At 64.6% G+C, this 16,636-nt stretch overlaps 1 protein-coding gene across 3 annotated transcripts in view; it reads left to right on the forward strand.

Annotated features, from left to right (window-relative positions):
• Positions 1 to 743: 743 nt before the first annotated feature.
• GALNT9 (polypeptide N-acetylgalactosaminyltransferase 9) overlaps positions 744 to 16,636 on the forward strand; it is a 48,030-nt gene continuing 32,137 nt past the window's right edge. The window contains exon 1 of one of the 3 annotated variants that reach the window (XM_070066266.2): positions 744 to 1,277. In XM_070066266.2, the coding sequence (XP_069922367.1) occupies positions 1,037 to 1,277 (241 nt within the window). In that variant the 5' untranslated portion in view covers positions 744 to 1,036. The remainder of the gene's footprint in view (positions 1,278 to 16,636) is intronic. The other 2 variants (XR_011385287.2, XM_089322937.1) reach the window with 2 other exon arrangements.

Consider the following 16,636-nt stretch of genomic DNA (forward strand, 5'->3'; position numbering starts at 1 on the left):
TCTGCGGGTCAAGGCTGTCCCCGCCGACAGAGGCCCTGCTCTGCGGGTCAAGGCTGCCCCGGCCACCCCACAGAGGCCCCTGCTCTGCGGGTCAAGGCTGCCCCCGCCGACAGAGGCCCCTGCTCTGCGGTCAAGGCTGCCCCCGCCGACAGAGGCCCTGCTCTGAGGGTCAAGGCTGCCCCGGCCACCCCACGTTAGCGAAGCCCCTCTCCCCAGATTCCAGGGGACAGTGCCTCTGAAGTTGCAGGCTGCCCTCCTCCGCTGCTGCACTTGGAGAGCCAGCGGCTCGTTCAGCGGGGTTCGGGGAACAGGGGTGAGGGGGTGGTTTCCACTCCAGCCTCACCCCTGTACGCCGAGGGGAGGACTCTAGGCTGCAGGTAGCTCCTCCCCTGCCTGTGCGCGCCCCTTAGTCCCAGGAAGCTCCGCCCTACACATGCCGACCCCAGCTCTGACCTGGGGTTCCCCGGAGGCCCCGGCGCCCCCTGGGCGGAGTTTGGGGTTCCTAGCACAGCAGGGGCCTCGGGAGCCCGGGTGTTACGTGGGGAGATGTGCCCGCCTCCCGGTATGCCGATGTCCTTGGCCTGGGCGACCACGCCCCCCGGGAACCTGGGCGTCCTGGCGGTGGGTGGGCGGGGACGGGGCGGACCAGGCGGGGGCCCGCGGGAGGACCCGGCGGGGCGCCTGCCGTGAGAAGGGCGGGGGCGGGAAGCACCGGGCGGGCGGGGCGCGCCGGGCAGGGGCGGGGCGGACCGGGCGCGGGGACTGCGCGCGGCCGGATGGAGGCCGCGTCACTGCGCACCGGCGCGGCGGTCGCGGGGCGGGCAGGAGCGGGCGCAGCCGCGGCGCCCCGCTCCCCGCTCCCGGCCGCGCCCTCCGCCGGCGATGCCCGCCGGCCCCCGCACCCGCAGCCCCGGGCAGTCCCTGCGCACGGGGACGCGGGGCGCGCGCGGCGGTGCTGAAGGGACAGCGCCCTGCGCGCGCGGGCGGCGCGCGGTCCCCAGGCGGCGGGCCGGGCCGCCAGGGATGCCTCGCGCCCATGGCGGTGGCCAGGCGGATCCAAACTTTGCTGGCCGTGAACATCCTGGTCTTCGTGGGCATCGTGCTCTTCTCTGCCTACTGCCGGCTGCAAGACCGTGGCGGGCGGCGGGCGCAGCTCGTGCGCGGCACCGACCGCAGGGCGCGCAGCCGGATCGCTGGGGCGGGCGCGGGCACTGACCGCGAGGCCATCCTGCGGCGCCTGGGACACCTGGAGGAGGTGGTCTACAACCAGCTCAACGGTGAGGGCCGCGGTGCGTCGGGGCGGGCGGGCCGAGAGGTGCAGGGCCGGAGGCTGCCTCCGCACCCCTTGGGGAAACTGGAATGGGCGTTGGAAGGGAACTGGGCCTTTTGCGGACCCGATGGCCGCTCCCTCCTTTTGCTCACCCCAGGTACACTGGAGAGGGGCCGCTGGCCCCTCCCCAGACCACAGAGACTCCAACTTAATCCCGGGAGAACTTGGGAGAACTTCTGAGGAGGTCCCCAGGGTCTGCTTGGAAGGGGGCCAAGGTGCACTGGGAGCCGGGGGGTGGGGTGGGGTGGGTGCTTAGTTGGGCCCAATGCTGAGCTACTGTTGTTGCGTTTCACGGGTGCTGTGACCCCTGACCCCTGGCCTACACAGCCTCCCAGGGTGCGCAGGGCTCTGGTGCTGGGAGGTTCTGTTGGGGAGATGCGTGGAGGATGCGTGGGTGGGGGGCTCCAGGTTCCAGCAGGGCTTGGCAGGAAGTGGGCGCCCGCGTGGACGCAGGTCCTGGGAGTCACCTGCTGGAGCCCTGCAGACCCCGAGCCTGCCCCCTGGGGGTCTCGGCAGGGCAGCCTTGGTCCCGCAGGCCGGAGCCCATGGGCAGCTGGTGAGAGCGGCACTTTTCCAGCTGGGCTGCTCAGTGTGGAGGCGGGGAGGGAGAAGTCGTGCGCCTGCACGGTCGGTCGGCTCGTGGCTCTGCTGCTGTGCCGGCAGCTCAGCGAGCCTGCTCCAGCAAGAGTCGGAAACAGGCTCGAGGAGGAGGTGTCGGGGGGGGGGTGCTCTGTCTGCTGCCCGGCCCGGCCTGCGGTGCGCCTGGCTTCCTGGCCGGGACCGGACGCGCAGGTGAGGGATCCCCTGAGCCTCTGTCTGAACGCGGCCTGCCTCCCCCGCAGGGAGCAGACATCATGTCCTCTGCACCCCAGCAGCTTCTCCTGGCCGCAGAGCCCAGGGGCTCCCGGAGCCGCCCCCGCGCTCTGAGCTTTCCCACCCAGCCTAGGCTGGGAGAGAAGTTCTGTTCACGTGCGTGGTCCGTCTCAGCCTGGGCGGTGCCGGCCAGCAGCACAGCTCCTGGAAGTGCACTTGCGGGTGCTGTGGTCTGTTTTCTGGGGAGAGCCGGAGGGTTACGTAAAACACGGGCAGCGCTGGGTTGTATAACGCCGAGCCGGCCAGCTCGGGCCGCGCCACCCCCTCCTCGGCCCCCAACGTGAGAAGCAGCCAGCAGTCTGGGAGGCTGAAGAAGCCAGGGGCCTCTACCAACCTTGCCGACCCTCACGGGGACCCTGGAGTGGGGGCGTGGTCCCTCCCCCAGCCGCCGCCTTCTCTCCCTGCCTCCTCCTTGCCTTCCTTGTCTCCTCCCCAAATCCCTTCCTCTTCCTCCTCCCGTTTCCCTCCCTGCCCCACCTCTCCTTCCTGTCTGTCTCTCCGTGTCCCTCTGTCTCTGTTCTTGTCTCTCTCTGTCGTTCTTTGTCTCTCTCCCTCTCTCTCTCCCTCTCTCTCTCTTCCTCTCTCTCTCTCTCTCTCTCTCTCACCCTCTTTGGATGAGGCTGTGTTACTTTTTCTCTGAGAGCCATGAGCCTGGTGCAAGGTCTGAACCCAACAATCATTCACCATGTGTTCCAGGAACTGACAGGAGTCGCCAACATCTGACGCCCATCCCAGGGGGTCCCTGTAGAGGGGGCAGCATGGCAGGGGCTTGAGGCCCTTTGGAAACAGTCCTAGACTCTCCCAGTTTGGAGTCCATTCTCCGTGTTAAAGGTGTGAGGAAATCCGAGAGAGCTTCCTGGGGGAGGAAGCCTGCTCTTTTTGTCATGGCTTTTTCCATTTTAGGCCCAGAATTGTGAGAGAGATTCCTGCAGGTTTCTACCCAGAGCTAACTGACCGACAGCCCTGGTTTATGGCCCACACTTCCTGCCCTGACTGCTTCCTGGGGGTCTCCCCTGGCTTGGAAGAGGCTGGCAGGCAGGAAGGAGGGTCCTGGGGGCAGAGAGGCTGTGCCCTCTTTTGTCCCCCCCCCACCTTTATTCACTGGGGACATCTTGTTGACCTTGGCAAAGTGGGCCATGCAGAGTCGGATCCAGAGAACCCGGCCGAGAGCGTTCCCTAAGGAAACGCGGCGCAGCCACCTCTTACAGGGACGTGGGAGTCTGCTTCTGGATGCGGCGCTCAAGGCCAGAAGGAAATGTTCAGACAGCATCTCCGGAACATCTCAGGTCGCAAGCAAAACACGGCTCTGGGCTTGTGCTTGCAGCTGGCGCAGGAAGTCTGCGCTCTGGGCTGAGAACCTCCACGCTCCGGGAAGCCAGAAGGCAGAGGCACGCCCCTGGCAGCCGCCCGCGCGGAGCCCAGCCCTGTGAGCCCCTGGTGGTTGCTGTGTGCCCGGGACAGGCAGGAGGCTGTGCTGGGGGTGGAGCTCTGGAGCCCGTCCCCGGGCTGTGTTTGCAAGTCCAGAGTGCAGTGTGGCCATTCTCTGCAGTGGGCCCACTCCAGGCCATGTCCACACAGCCAAAGGCGCAGGCTGGTGGCGTGCAGGGAGAAGCCGGAACAAGCGGTGACGACGGGCCCAGGGCGTCAGGAAGTTGGGGGCGGCCCAGGAAGGGCACTGTGTCAGGTGGCTGCGTTTCTGCCTTTGTTCAAAGCGTCAGTTAAAACAGCAGAAGGTCCTGTGGTGGACACAGGTGCCGACCAGAGATGGGGCTGGGGGTGTGCCGGCCCCATGCCCACCTCTGTGGAGCTGACTCAGCACCCTTGGGGTCAGAAATCCACCCCCCTTGCCCTGGCTCTCCTGTCTGTGCGACCCCTGCCCTGTGACCCCGAGGGCAGCTTTTGTCCATGCTGATGGCGGCCAAGGCCCGTGGCATGCCGTGTGCACAGGCCCTGCCCTACATGTGCCAACTTCTCGTTTTTTCTTAAATGAATGTATTTTAAGAGACCACTGCTGGCTGGCGCTGCGGCTCACTGGGCTAATCCTCCGCCTGTGGCGCCGGCACACCGGGTTCTAGTCCCGCTTGGGGCGCCGGTTCTGTCCCGGTTGCTCCTCTTCCAGTCCAGCTCTCTGCTATGGCCCGGAAGGGCAGTGAGGTTTGGCCCAAGTCCTTGGGCCCTGCACCCGCATGGGAGACCAGGAGAAGCACCTGGCTCCTGGCTTCGGAATCGCGCAGCACCTGTTGTAGCAGCCATTTGGGAGGTGAACCAATGGAAGGAAGACCTTTCCCTCTCTCTCTCTCTCTCTTACTGACTTCTGCCTGTTGAGAGAGAGAGAGAGAGAGAGAGAGAGAGAGACCATGGACAGAATGTGGGAAAACAAGGGACGGGGAGCAGAGTCACGGCCCCCAGACCTCTGCTTTCTCTGCTGAAAGGGAGCGCGGCGGGGGTGCGGACACAACACAGAAGGCGTCCGGGGAGCAGGGCCGGCAGCAGGTTCTCTGGCCAGCTGGACCCGCCGGGATCCCGGCCAGCTCTGGGAGGGGAGGGAGGCACCGGGGCACCGATCTAGGTAAGATGCTACCTTCAGCGAGGCTGACCTGGGGGAGCCGCCAGCTGCCCCACTGGCCAGGAGGGGAGGCTGGTGGCCCAAGCCCTTCCCTCTGCTAACATCCACTTGTCAGGGTGCACAGTGTGAGCGCGTCGTGTCCACCTGGCACAGGGTGGGCGTCCATCAGTGCTGCGGGGATGAGTGGGGGAGGGCACGAGGATGGGGGCCCTGAGGAGGGGGCGTGAGGAGGGGGGCTCTGAGGAGGGGCGTGAGGATGGGGGCCCTGGGGAGGGGCGTGAGGAGGGGGGCCCTGGGGAGGGGGGTGTGAGGTTGGGGGGCTCTGAGGAGGGGGTGTGAGGTTGGAGGGGCCCTGAGGAGGGGGGTGAGGAGGGGCGTGAGGTTGGGGGGCTCTGTGGAGGGGGTGTGAGGTTGGGGGGCTCTGAGGAGGGGGTGTGAGGTTGGAGGGGCCCTCAGGAGGGGCGTGAGGAGGGGGCCCTGAGGAGGGTGCGCAGGACCCTGGTCCTCGGAGGGGCTTCAGTGTGTCTGCGAATCCGCAGCCCCAAGCCCTAGGCGGAGTGCGCTTAGGGGGAGCTCCTGTCAGAACCGCGGGCTGTCTTCCCCCCGGAAACGACAGAACACGGCCCCTCGATTCCGGGTCCCCCAGGGACGCCGCGCAGGGCCTCCGAGGCTCAGGCGGGCTTGCTGGGCCTCTGGTGCTGGTGCGGAGGCGCAGGTGCCTTTGTGGGGGGATGTGGGAGGGGACGCCGGGGGCTCCGTGGGAGGGGCGGTGAGTGGTCACCCCGGTGCTCACCTGGCCACCGCCTGCTGTCCACACGGGTCTGAACACCCTGCTGTGTCGCTGGCAGGAGGGACTTCCTAGGTGGGCTCGAAGCCACGTAAGAGCTGCAGACCCCATGGCCGACTGGAGTGCACAAGGCAGGCAGGCACCCGGAGGCATTCCCCAGCCCTCGCTTGCCTCCTCCTCCAGGAAGCAGTCCAGGACTGCTCTCCCACTTCAGTCCTTGCAGGCCAGCAGATCCGAGTCTAGTCCTTGCTGCCCCACATCCGGGAGTCCAGGGGGTGTGGTTAGCCCTCCTGGGAGCATTCCTGGGGACTCTGATGAAACCGCGGGAGCTGCTCTGCCAAGGTCTGACCTGAGGCACCAGTGGAGACAAGGGGGGGCACGGGGGCGGGGCCAGCAGGTGCACAGAGCACCCAGAGCCGCAGGGTGTGAGGAGGGCGGGGCAGGCAACTGGTAGGGGAGCAGGGCCTGACAGTGCTCAGGGTCAGTTGCTTGGAAATTAAAACAAACAATTAAAAAAACAGTTACTACTGGGGAGACAGAGCCAGGCAGACAGAGTTTACACACTCCCCAAGTGCCCTGCAGCCTGAAGCGGGGAGCCAAGAACCCCGTTTGTGTCCCCCATGTGGGTGGCAGGCAGGGACCCAGTGACCTGCGCCGTTGCCCCTGCCTTCAGGGCCTGTATTCAGGAGAGGAGCCGGGAGCCGGAGGTGTGCCTGGGCTCCGGTGCGGCCAGTGGCGTCCTGGTGAGCGGCTCACCCGCCGGGCCCTGCGCCTGCCCCAGGAGGCCCTGTGGAAGGAGGCGGCACACGGGGTTCTGTGTCCTGGGACGCTGCATCTTGTCGGGGACAGCAGCGATGGTTGGTTTAGCTGGTTGGTGATGGCAGCAGTGATGGTGTTTGGTGATGGCGGTAATGGTGGTTGGTGACGGCAGTGATGGTGGTTGGTTTAGCTGGTTGGTGACGATGGTGATGGTGGTTGGTTTAGCTGGTTGGTGACAGCGGCGATGGTGGTTGGTTTAGTTGGTTGGTGACAGCAGTGATGGTGTTTGGTGAAGGCAGTGATGCTGGTTGGTGACAGCGGTGATGGTGGTTGGTAACGGCGGTGATGGTGGTCAGTGATGGTGGTGATGGTGGTTGGTGATGGCGGCGATGGTGGTTGGTTTAGCTGGTCGGTGATGGCAGCAGTGATGGTTTAGTTGGTTGGTGACAGCAGTGATGGTGGTTGGTGAAGGCAGTGATGGTGGTTGGTGACGGCGGTGATGGTTGGTTTTAAAGCCACATCCAAGGTCTCACTTGCATCTGCCGGGACCCAGATGAGCTTGTGGCAGAGGGCGGTGCTGTGATTGGCACAAGGGAAAACCAAGACTCCAGGCAGCCTGAGAACCGGGCAGTGCCCACTCTGGGTGCTGGGCAGGCCCTGTGGTGAGGAGGGCACTGGGCAGGCTCCAGCCTCCAGCACCTGCCAGGTGCCAGCAGTGCCCTCCTCGTGGTTCTGACACCAGAAAGGTGGCGGGGGTGAGACCCCGCTATCGTCAAGCTCTGTGTCCCCTGCCTGGGAGCCGTCCCAGTGGGCGGTCCCGGGTGTCCCGGACCTGCGGGCGGAGGGGGCACTGACCCGAGGAGTCTCGTGGGTCCCAGGAGTTAGCATGGGAGAAGCCTGACTCCTCCTCTTGGTCTGCCCCCAGCTTGGGCTGAGGGGGCGTCCAGGGAGCCCCCACAGTGCTGGAGCCACGTCACCGCCTGGGTGCCTCACCCTTCCCTCCTCTCCAGCGGCACGGCCGGCCCACACTCAGCCTCTGGGCTCCGGCCCCTCCCCCGGCCACTGCCTCCCTTTGAGGGGAAGGGGCCCCTCCCCACGCCAGGGGTTGGCTTTAGTGGCTACATGTTGTTTTCATCCTCTGTTTACTGACTTCTGGACAAACGATTCAGGTTTCCATTTTCATAGCGATACATGGCTTACTTAAGAAACGAATTCATTTAGCTCACAAGAGGAGTCAGTCTGGAGGAACCATCAGGTCCCGTGCGTCCAAGCAGTCTCAGGGCCCCACAGGAGGGAATCAGGACAGCGCGTGTTTGGACGCCCGTGGGCGTTGGTGGCAACCCTGGTTCCTCCTGAGGTGACTGATGGCCGGCACATGGTGCCGGCACAGGTGCCTCCCGTGTCCCCTGGAAAGCAAGTGACAAACTGGAATGCGCGCCAGGGTCCCCCAGAGGCACAGATCCCTAGGGTGTGAGGCCGGCGGTGGGCTTGGCCCCCACTGCTGTGCTGGCCGCACCGTCCCGGGGCCCGCTGGCTGCAAGCTGGGGAGCCAGGAGAGCCGGGGGTGACTCGCAGCCCGGGCAGCGGCCCCGAGGACCCGGACGCCCGGCCTGAGGGCAGGAGAGGTTGGGAAATGCCCTCGGCTCCTGCCCTGCACGAAGGGCACCTGCCCACCACGGAGGGGCCCACGGATCCAGACACTGATCTCACCACAGGCAGCCCAGACACACCCAGGAACCACGGTCCCAGTGCCCTGGGCACACCGCAGCCCAGCCACGTGGGCGCACAGATCAGCCCCACTGCTGGCCTAGCGCAGCCATGCGGACAGCCAGGTGCCCACACGCCTCGGGGGCCCGCACCCTGCTCCTGCTCTTCTCCCCCGGGAGCTCACAGGAAGGCGTGTCCTCAGGGCCGTTAGCTGGGGAAGGCAGGCCAGAGGGTCACCGGCTCTGACCCTCATCTAGGGAGTGCAGCCTGGACCCAGCTGAGTGGTGGGAACGGATCGTTCTTGCATGGACATGGCGTGTGGCCTCTCAGTGACCGCCACGGCCACAAGGGAGGTGCTGCCACCCTCAGGCACACAGTGGGGAAACTGAGGCACGTGACATGCTGTGTTTCTCTGAGGGCAGGGCAGGTGAAGGTGGGACATGGATCTGGGTGTGGCTGCAGCGTCCAAGCACGGCCGCTCGGTTGGCTGGGTCAGTGCTGTCACACTTTGTCTGGGATGGGCAGGGGAGTGGGGGACAGGAGCTGGACCGGGGAAACGGGGCCGGCATTGTGGCGTAGTGGATGGTTAAGTTGCCGGCTGCTTCACTGCCAGAAGATGGCCCAAGTGCTGGGGCCCCCGCACCCACATGGGAGACCCAGATGAAGCTCCTGGCTCCTGGCTCCTGGCTTCAGCCTGGCTCAGCCCTGACTGTTGTGGACATCTGGGGAGTGAACCAGTGGGTGGAAATTCTCTCTCCTGTCTCTGTCTCTGTCTCTCTCTAACTGCCTTTTATTTTTTTTAAAGATTTATTTATTTATTTGAAAGTCAGAGTTACACAGAGAGAAGAGAGCCAGAGAGAGAGAGAGAGAGAGAGAGGTCTTCCATCTGATGGTTCACTCCCCAGAAGATGGCGCAACGGCCAGAGCTGTGCCGACCTGAAGCCAGGAGCCAGGAGCCAGGAGCTTCTTCCTGGTCTCCCACGTGGGTGCAGGGACCCAAGGACTTGGGCCATCTTCTACTGCTTTCCCAGACCACAGCAGAGAGCTGGACAGGAAGTGGAGCAGCCAGGTCTCGAACTGGCCCCATGAGGGATGCCGGCACTTCAGGCCAGGGCGTTAACCCATTGTGCCACAGTGCCGGCCCCTCTAACTGCCTTTTAAATAAATAAATCATTTTAAAGCTTATTTTATTTATTTGAAAAGCACGGTTACAAAGAGAGAGGGAGAGCCATAGGCAGAGAGAGTTCTTCTATCCACTGGTTCACTCCCCAAAAGGCTGCAATGGCCAAGGCTGGGCCAGGCGCCGGCCAGGAGCCAGGAGTTCCCTCCGGTCTCACACATGGGTGCAGGGACCCACATGCTTGGGCCATCTTCTGCTGCTTTCCCAGGTGCACTCGCAGGAAGCTGGACAGGAAGTGGAGCAGCCGATACTCAAACTGGCACCCACATGGGATGCTGGTGCTGCCGGCCACGGCTTAACCCATTGCTCCCTAGCGCTGGCCCCTAAATAAATGAATCTGAAAGCAAAACAGAAGCTGTGCCTCTGTCGTCCCTTCTGGGGACCCTCTGTAGCTGACCAGGAGGACTCCTGAGGGCGGGGCCTTGCCCCACTCCTGGGCCTGGAGTGGTTCCTGAGTTCCCCCGTCTGTGGCCCCCGCAGCTGGGCGGGGCCCCGAGGCAGGCATTTCTGGGGCAGTCGGGGCCGGGATGAGCAAGAACTGAGCCGCGAGGAGAGAGCCTGGGCGGCTGTGGGAGGGACAGGGCCTGATGGCTCTGAGCCCTCCTGTGCTCACTGCTGTGTGCAGCAGGCCATGGCCGCCGGGCCCTGCAGAGTGAAAGGGGCGGGACAGTTTCCGGGTGTGTCCAGCCAAGCTTACAAGCCTGGCCAAGGCCCCACAGGTCCTTGCGTTTGCTGGATGCAGTGCTGTGGAGGGCGGCTTACCGAGTGCTGCGCTGGCCTGAGAGGGAGAAAGAGCACACATGACAGGATGCCGTCCCTAGGGTATCCTGGTACACGTGACAGGATGCCGTCCCTAGGGTAGCCAGCACACGTGACAGGATGCTGTCCCTAGGGTACCCGGCACACGTGACAGGATGCCGTCCCTAGGGTACCCAGCACACGTGACAGGATGCCGTCCCTAGGGTACCCGGCACACGTGACAGGATGCCGTCCCTAGGGTAGCCAGCACACGTGACAGGATGCCGTCCCTAGGGTACCCGGCACACGTGACAGGATGCCGTCCCTAGGGTACCCCGGCACACGTGACAGGATGCCGTCCCTAGGGTACCCGGCACACGTGACAGGATGCCGTCCCTAGGGTACCCGGCACACGTGACAGGATGCCGTCCCTAGGGTATCCGGTACACGTGACAGGATGCCGTCCCTAGGGTACCCAGCACACGTGACAGGATGCCGTCCCTAGGGTACCCAGCCCACGTGACAGGATGCCGTCCCTAGGGTACCCAGCCCACGTGACAGGATGCCGTCCCTAGGGTACCCAGCCCACGTGACAGGATGCCGTCCCTAGGGTACCCAGCCCACGTGACAGGATGCCGTCCCTAGGGTACCCAGCCCACGTGACAGGATGCCGTCCCTAGGGTACCCAGCACATGTGACAGGATGCCGTCCCTAGGGTACCCAGCACACGTGACAGGATGCCGTCCCTAGGGTACCCAGCACACGTGACAGGATGCCGTCCCTAGGGTACCCCGGCACACGTGACAGGATGCCGTCCCTAGGGTACCCGGCACACGTGACAGGATGCCGTCCCTAGGGTACCCGGCACACGTGACAGGATGCCGTCCCTAGGGTATCCCGGCACACGTGACAGGATGCCGTCCCTAGGGTACCCCGGCACACGTGACAGGATGCCGTCCCTAGGGTACCCCGGCACACGTGACAGGATGCCGTCCCTAGGGTACCCCGGCACACGTGACAGGATGCCGTCCCTAGGGTACCCCGGCACACGTGACAGGATGCCGTCCCTAGGGTACCCGGCACACGTGACAGGATGCCGTCCCTAGGGTACCCGGCACACGTGACAGGATGCCGTCCCTAGGGTACCCCGGCACACGTGACAGGATGCCGTCCCTAGGGTACCCCGGCACACGTGACAGGATGCCGTCCCTAGGGTACCCCGGCACACGTGACAGGATGCCGTCCCTAGGGTACCCCGGCACACGTGACAGGATGCCGTCCCTAGGGTACCCGGCACACGTGACAGGATGCCGTCCCTAGGGTACCCGGCACACGTGACAGGATGCCGTCCCTAGGGTATCCCGGCACACGTGACAGGATGCCGTCCCTAGGGTACCCAGCACACGTGACAGGATGCCGTCCCTAGGGTATCCCGGCACACGTGACAGGATGCCGTCCCTAGGGTACCCGGCACACGTGACAGGATGCCGTCCCTAGGGTACCCGGCACACGTGACAGGATGCCGTCCCTAGGGTATCCCGGCACACGTGACAGGATGCCGTCCCTAGGGTACCCAGCACACGTGACAGGATGCTGTCCCTAGGGTATCTGTGATTCTCAGTTTGGCCCTCGCTGTCAGTCTTCTCTGTGTTGACAGCGTTGTAGTCAGGCCCCAGGGGGTCCTCGGGGACCTGCCTGTGACGGACTTAGCCTCTGAGTGTGGAGAGCGTGGGTGAAGTGGACACCATGGCAAAGGCTAGTGCCTCTCCTTTCGATGTCCACTTTGTTCTCACCCAAGCTCAGGCCAGGTGCGTCACACTGGCCAGACGGGACCTGACCCTGCCCTTGGGGACAGCGGCAGGGGTCAGGGCGGGGGCTGGCACGGGGGAGGACCCACCGTCCAAGCATCGGGGTCGCTGCTGCGTCAGCGCTCTGTGGTCTCTTGGCTCCCGTTCCCCGTGTCCCGTTTCCTCGTGCACCAGGTCACGCCCAGCTCTGTGCGCTGGCCCTGTAACTGCAGGCATCACTGGGCGGGCAGGTGGGGTCTGGGGTCGCGTGCTCGGGAGGGGGCTGCCTCTGCTTCTCCCCTGGGGCCTGCGTGTGCAGCCGCTCCGAGGCCAAGGCCGGGCGGGGAGGGACTCAGGCTGGAGCCACACCTGCTCGCCCTGGGCCCTTGCGGCTTCACTCCCCACCTGCTCCTGGCGGGGCCGGGCCCCTGGTTCCTCCCAGCTGAGTCGCCTCTCACCGCCTCGCCGGCTCTGCCGCTTTTCACACGCTGGCACGGCTGTCTGACCTCCCAGCAGCCTCTGGGGCATGTGGACAGGTCTGACTGTCCCAGGCCACACCTGGTGTCACGTCCCCGTCTCGGGCAGCGTGTCCCCTGGGGCCGTCCTGAAGCGCCAGGCGTGGCTGGGCTGTGTGGTGGCCTCCCAGGGTGCCTTCCATTTGGGCTGCTTCCTCTCTCACAATATTGGCTTCAGCTGCTGTGACAGATGGAAGTCGGTGACTCAGAAATGCACTTCCTCCGAGTGGAGAAGCCACAGCTGCCCACGCGTCCTGTGCTGCGTGCTGGGAGCCGAGGGTCGGCCAAGTGGGAGGTGGGGCTCTCAGAGCGGCAGCGACGCCCTGGGCACGGCCAGCTGAGCCCCCCTCGGGTGGGGCTGACCCAGGGCTGGCGGCCTGGCCTCTCCTCCGCGATGTCCACGTCCCCTGTGCTCCCGTGTTGCAGATGCCAGCTGGGGCGGGCGCGAGATGCCAAGGTGGCGCACGTCCCGCAGCCCAGCCCCAGGGCAGGTGTTGGAGTCGGTGGTCGGGACCCACTGGGGACACCCACATCCCATATCAGAGCACCTGGCTTTGAATCCGGGCTTTGCTCCCAGGGCAACCTGGGAGACAGCAGGTAATGGCTCAAGTCCTTGGGCCTCTGCAACCCACATGAGAGACCCAGTTGGAGCTCCTGGCTCCTGGCTTTGGCCTGGCCCAGCCCTGGCCGTGACAGGCATTTGGGGGCCAGCAGGTGAGAGCTCTGTCTGCCTTTCAAATACATAGAAATAAGTAAAATTTTACTAAAAAAAAAAAAAAAAGAACCCAGCCCCCTTTGAGTTGCTCCTCCTGTCCTACCATGTGGACTTCAGTGTCATGGTCACAGGATGGCTGCTCCAGCTCCATGTATCAAGTCCTAGTTCCAGGCAGGCAAAGGGACTGTGGATGGGACGCAAACCCACACGTCCCAGGGGCGTCTGTGCCTTTGCCCTGCAGCAGACCCCCTAGGTCTTACTGTCAAGACCTCGGTCGGGGGCTGCATCTCGCAACAGTGTCAGCCCTGGGAGCCCAGTGTCTGAGCTGGTCAGCGCTCAGAGGTGGAGCAGAAGAGCAGCTGCCCTGTCCCCTCCCTCCTGTCCTGGTGTGCAAGGTGGCTGTGGTCACCGCAGACCGGGGGCTTCCAACAGCAGAATCCGTTCTCTCCCAGTCTGGAGACGGAGTCTGAGCTCAGCTGCTCCCCTGGGGTGCTCCGGGGGAGGGCCCCACCTTGTGCTCTCTGCTCCTGGGGGCTCCAGGGGTCTGGCTTGTGGCCGTGTCTTGTGGCCGTGTCGCTCATCTCGGCGTCAAACCCCCTGCGCTGCCACGGCAGGACCTGGGAGCTTCTTTCAGCTCTCATCTTCCAGCCCCTTGGCGCGGGGGCCGGGATGGGAGCCTCCCGACCTCTGGCTCCAGACCCGACCCCAACACCAACCAACAGCCACAGCCCGTCCTGCAGTCGCTAACAACGCCATCTCGTTACGTGCAAGTGAGGACCCCGTCTCCTGTGGTCTTCTCAGGACAGTCCGGGTGCACCCAGGGCTCCACGGACAGGGCCAGGTGGGGAGCAGGGTTGGGAAGAACACCCACAGGAGAGACCCACGCTGGGGGGGAGACAAGGTGTAGACACGCTGTTACTCACGGGGAAACCCCGCGCTCTCTGGGACGTGTAGACACAGCTGTCACTCACGGGGAGACCCCATGCTCTCTGGGATGTGTAGACATGGCTGTCACTCACGGGGAGACCCCGCGCTCTCTGGGATGTGTAGACATGGCTGTCACTCACAGGGAGACCCCGCGCACTCTGGGATGTGTAGACACGGCTGTCACTCACAGAGAGACCCCATGCTCTCTGGGACACGGCTGTCATTCACAGGGAGACTCCATGCTCTCTGGGACGTGTAGACACGGCTGTCACTCACAGGGAGACCCCATTCTAAGGGACGTGTAGACACGGCTGTCACTCACAGGGAGACCCCGTGCTCTCTGGGACATGCAGACACGGCTGTCACTCACGGGGAGACCCCACTCTAAGGGACGTGTAGACACGACTGTCACGGGGAGACCCCACGCTCTGGGACGTACAGACATGGCTGTCACTCACGGGGAGACCCCACGCTCTGGGACATGCAGACACGGCTGTCACTCATGGGGAGACCCTGCACTCTCTGGGACATGCAGACATGGCCGTGCACTGAGACACAGCGCGTCCCCACAAACACCAGAGAGAGAGCTCGTAGGAGACTGTGTCCTCTCGCCACGGAACAGTGACGTGGAAATCAAAGCAGAAGGACAGTGTTTATGTATTTACAGAAACAGTCGTGTCTCTGAATCTCTTCATGGACTGAAGAGATGTGAAGTTGGACCTGGGAAAGTACTTGAACCAGACTGACAATGAAAGCAGGACACGTAAATTGGGAGTCCGGTTGGGTCTGTTTGTGGAGAGAACTCTTGTAGTTGATTACTGGAAAAGTAAAATCAAAATGAGTTAGCACTGCTCCCCCTCGTGGCTTGAAGGGGAACAGCAGGGACCTCCTCACGCCTGGACCCCTCTCCAGGCTGGGAGCCGAATGCTGAACTGTCTGAGGCAGAGGGCTGGGCAGGGAGTCAGGCTGGGGGAGCAGAGCTGCTGCTCCCTGGGACGCGGGAGCCAGAGGGGAGCAAGAGGGGCCGCCAGGCTGTGGAGGTGGAGCTCAGCCTCGAGGGGCAGCGGTCCCAGGGTCCTGCGCTGTGTCCCCATCAAGGGGAGAGGTCGGAGGTGGGCTCCAGGAAACCTGCACCTGCTGGGAGGTTCCTTCAGGGCAGGGCCAGCTTCCCTGCCGGGCCCCGAGTGTCCCTGAGGGACCTCCCCACCTCGTCCCCCAGAACCGTCTGTGCCTTTGACCCCGGGGGCTGTGTTCCTGGGACACATGGAAGTGACGTGTGCCATGACAGAGTGATGTCAGGGCATGGGAGTTCATGCACCTGTTGTGCAGCACGTGGGCAAAGCCACGCCCAAACCCACTGCTGGGCCCACAGCGTTGCAGAGATGGGGCCGGACCCTCGCCTCCTGCTCCTGGGTGAACCCCTGCTCCCGAAGCCAGGGGCTCCGTGGGAGCACTGTCCCCATCCTGCCAGCCCCGCTTCCCTGCCTGCGGCGAGTGCCTTTGGGGTCACTGAAGTGTCAGTGGCCCCTCCAAGCCTGCTCCGAGACGTCCTGAAGTCGGCCGGCCCCTCAGCCTCCGTCATCGCGTCTGTTCCATGGGCTGGCAGAGCTCCTGGCCAGACGGTGGCTGTGGGGACAGGGGAGGCGCAGGCAGCGTGGAGCCGGCCTGAAGTCAGGGACCCCGGGCGCTGGCTCTGTTGGGTTCCTGCACGGCGATGCTCCAAGGCTGAGCTCATGCATACAAACTTCCGCGTCCCCCGAGCGGGGGCAGCAGCTCTGAGGAGGCCGGGCCTCCGGGCCAGCATGGTGCCCCCTTCTCTTTCCCGCGAGGGGCCCTGCTGCGTGCAGAATGGTCACGGACGCTGGGACAGACCACGGCGCCGCCCACCAAAGTGAGGAGAAATGGGAGGAGTTTTCTGACATTCAGCGGCCCAGGAGGTTTACGCGCCACACAGCCCTTCTGGAATATTCTTAGCACCTGGAGTGGATCCTCTCCAGCTCTGGAGGCCGGAGTCCAGAACCCAAGTGAGGCCAGGGCTGCGCTCACCGCAGGCTCCTTCCTGCCACTTGCAGCCCCTGGGGAGGCCGTGGGGCTGGGATCACACTGCCTGGTGCTGCACAGACTCCACATGTGGCTTGGGAGGACCTGCGTCGTAGGGCACAGAGAGCTCGCTGTGCACACGGCCCTGGAGAGCCCTCCGAGGGTGCACAGTGCACCAAGGGTGGACACCAGCAAGGAAGCCACACCTCCGACGGGGAGGGCAGGGCCGGCCCCTCACGCACTGGACTCGAGCCCCCACCCAGCAGCGAGGAGAGTCCCGGAAAGGAGGGAGGGGCTGTCCACGTCCTGAGGACCCCCTGGGGGTGGCGGCTGCAGGGCCCGGCTGTTAGGAGCGTCCTGGTTGCCTAGGTACAGCCCGGCTCCGGAGCCAGCAGCTGTGTGGCCTGAGCAGGTTGCCTGGCCTCTCTGTGCCTGCATTTCCTTCCCTGCCAACGTGAGCCGTGTGGCTGTGCCCGCCGGGTGCTGTGGGGGTGGGCGCCGAGCTCAGGCTCCGGGAACAGCGCTGTGAGCCTTGCAGAAAGCTGCAGAACCGAAGCCCAAAGCCGCGTAGTCTGAACTGACTGGCGCGCCAGGAGCAGCGACAGGGAGGATTCTCCGTCAGCGGCACGAGTTTCATTAGCGGTAGAACGTGTCCTGGTCCTCGGCCCGCCGGGCGCCCAGCTCCACCGCGATTGGCGCTTGCGGGGTCGCA

Source organism: Oryctolagus cuniculus, chromosome 21 (assembly GCF_051225735.1).
Source record: "Oryctolagus cuniculus isolate XC-2025 breed Fujian yellow rabbit chromosome 21, ASM5122573v1, whole genome shotgun sequence".
In the NCBI taxonomy this organism is placed as follows: domain Eukaryota; kingdom Metazoa; phylum Chordata; class Mammalia; order Lagomorpha; family Leporidae; genus Oryctolagus; species Oryctolagus cuniculus.